At 65.0% G+C, this 1,696-nt stretch overlaps 1 protein-coding gene across 3 annotated transcripts in view; it reads left to right on the top strand.

Moving 5' to 3' along the window:
- Positions 1–223: 223 nt before the first annotated feature.
- Positions 224–1,696, top strand: part of B3GNTL1 (UDP-GlcNAc:betaGal beta-1,3-N-acetylglucosaminyltransferase like 1) — a 137,797-nt gene continuing 136,324 nt past the window's right edge. For all 3 annotated transcript variants that reach the window (XR_003116160.1, XM_025361424.1, XM_025361423.1), the window contains exon 1: positions 224–290. Coding sequence is in view for 1 of the 3 variants with exons in the window: in XM_025361424.1 (XP_025217209.1) it covers positions 276–290 (15 nt within the window). In the remaining 2 variants the exon portion in view is untranslated. The remainder of the gene's footprint in view (positions 291–1,696) is intronic.

Here is a 1,696-nt window from a genome sequence, read left to right as displayed (position 1 = left end):
CTTCCAGGGGCCGAGGAGGCCGCGCCAGAGGTGACCCGGGCCGGGGCGTGGCCCAGGGCGGAAGGCGGAGACCGTGACCTCCCGGCCCCGCCCCGCGCAGCCCCGCCCCTGCCACGCCCCGGCGGGCAGGCCCACGCCGATGGACGCCGCTCTGCACCAATCGGAGGCTGCCTGGTCTCAGACCCGCCTCCTGGTGCCGCCCGCGCAGGCGCCGTAGGCCTAAGCGGCGGGACGAGCGCGGCGGCGTGGGCGGGGCGTCCGCGGAGCTCCAGGCCATGCAGGCCCACGTGGTAGGTGCCAGCGGGGAGGGCGCCCCGCCGCTCAGCCTGGGTCCTCGCGTCCCCTCACCCCGCCCTCCAGCCCTCTCCCGCTCCGGGCTCCGCAGCCCCGCACCCCCTCTCGGGCTCGCCTCCGGGGCCTCCACCCTGAGCAGCCCTTCGGCCCTGCGGGCCAGCGCGGCTGCGCGTGCGGGGGCGCTCGGGATTGGAGCCCCCGGGGGCGCGGCCGAGATCTGCAGCTCGGGCTGCGCTTCCTGCTCCCAGCCCCGAGAACGCTGCCTCCTCACCGACCTTCCTCGTTCTGATTTTGAAGCTTCGGGGCTAGGAGCTCAGGCAGTTCCCCGTTTCCCCTCACCTGGTCGTGGGGTGGACGGACGGCCCACCTGCCTTGTCCCCGCCCGCCTGCGCCGCGCTCCTTCCCCGCGCCCTTCCCCGCCCCCGCCTCGCCCCCGCGCACCTGCCCCACACCCCACAGTCGTGCCCCGCGCACCTGCCCCGCCCCCGCTCACGTGCCCCAAGCCTGCACACCTGCCCCACACCCCACAGTCGTGCCCCGCGCACCTGCCTCGCCTCCGCACCCGACACACCTGGTCTGCAGACTTGCCCCACACCCTGTACACTGTCCGCACCCGCACACCTCCCCATGCCCCACACACCTGTCTGCACACCTGTCCGTGTGCCCCCACACAACCCCGCGCCCCACACATCTGCCCTCACACATTCCCGGCACACTTGCCCATGCCCCGTATACCCGTCTTGTGCCTGCACCGCTGCTTCACACACCTGCTCTGTATGCTGCATACATGTCGGTGCCCTACACCTGCCTATGCACCTGCCCTGCGCACCTGCCTGCATATCCCACACACCTACCCGCAACCTGCTCAGTGCCCAGCACTTACCCCAACACCTGCCCTGAAAACCTGCCCACAAGCCCCAAACACCTTCCCCATGCGGTGGGGAGAGGCAGGAGCAGAGGCCCTCGGGGTTCAGACCCAGCCAATAGACTGATGCAGTGAACAACCGCAGAGGTGTAGGATCAGCAGTCACCCAAAGGCTCAGCATGTTTGTTTGTTTGTTTGTTTGTTTTTAATTCCAGCCTTTTTTCTTTTCTTGTTTATTCCAGTCTTACTAAAATTGGGGACAGATTAATCAAGATCTATCTTTGATAGAAACATTTTGTAGATCTTGAGAAAAATTATTTCCTCCTTTTCCTTTAAGTAAATCCAAACTAAGGTAATTTGTAAATAAATTAGGGAACTCGGCCGGGCGTGGTGGCTCAAGCCTGTAATCCCAGCACTTTGGGAGGCCGAGGCGGGCGGATCACGAGGTCAGGAAATCGAGACCATCCTGGCTAACACGGTGAAACCCCGTCTCTACTAAAAAAAAAATACAAAAAACTAGCCGGGCGAGGTGGCGGC

This window comes from Theropithecus gelada, chromosome 16 (assembly GCF_003255815.1).
Source record: "Theropithecus gelada isolate Dixy chromosome 16, Tgel_1.0, whole genome shotgun sequence".
NCBI lineage: Eukaryota > Metazoa > Chordata > Mammalia > Primates > Cercopithecidae > Theropithecus > Theropithecus gelada.
This window is presented reverse-complemented; position numbering and strand designations above follow the sequence as displayed.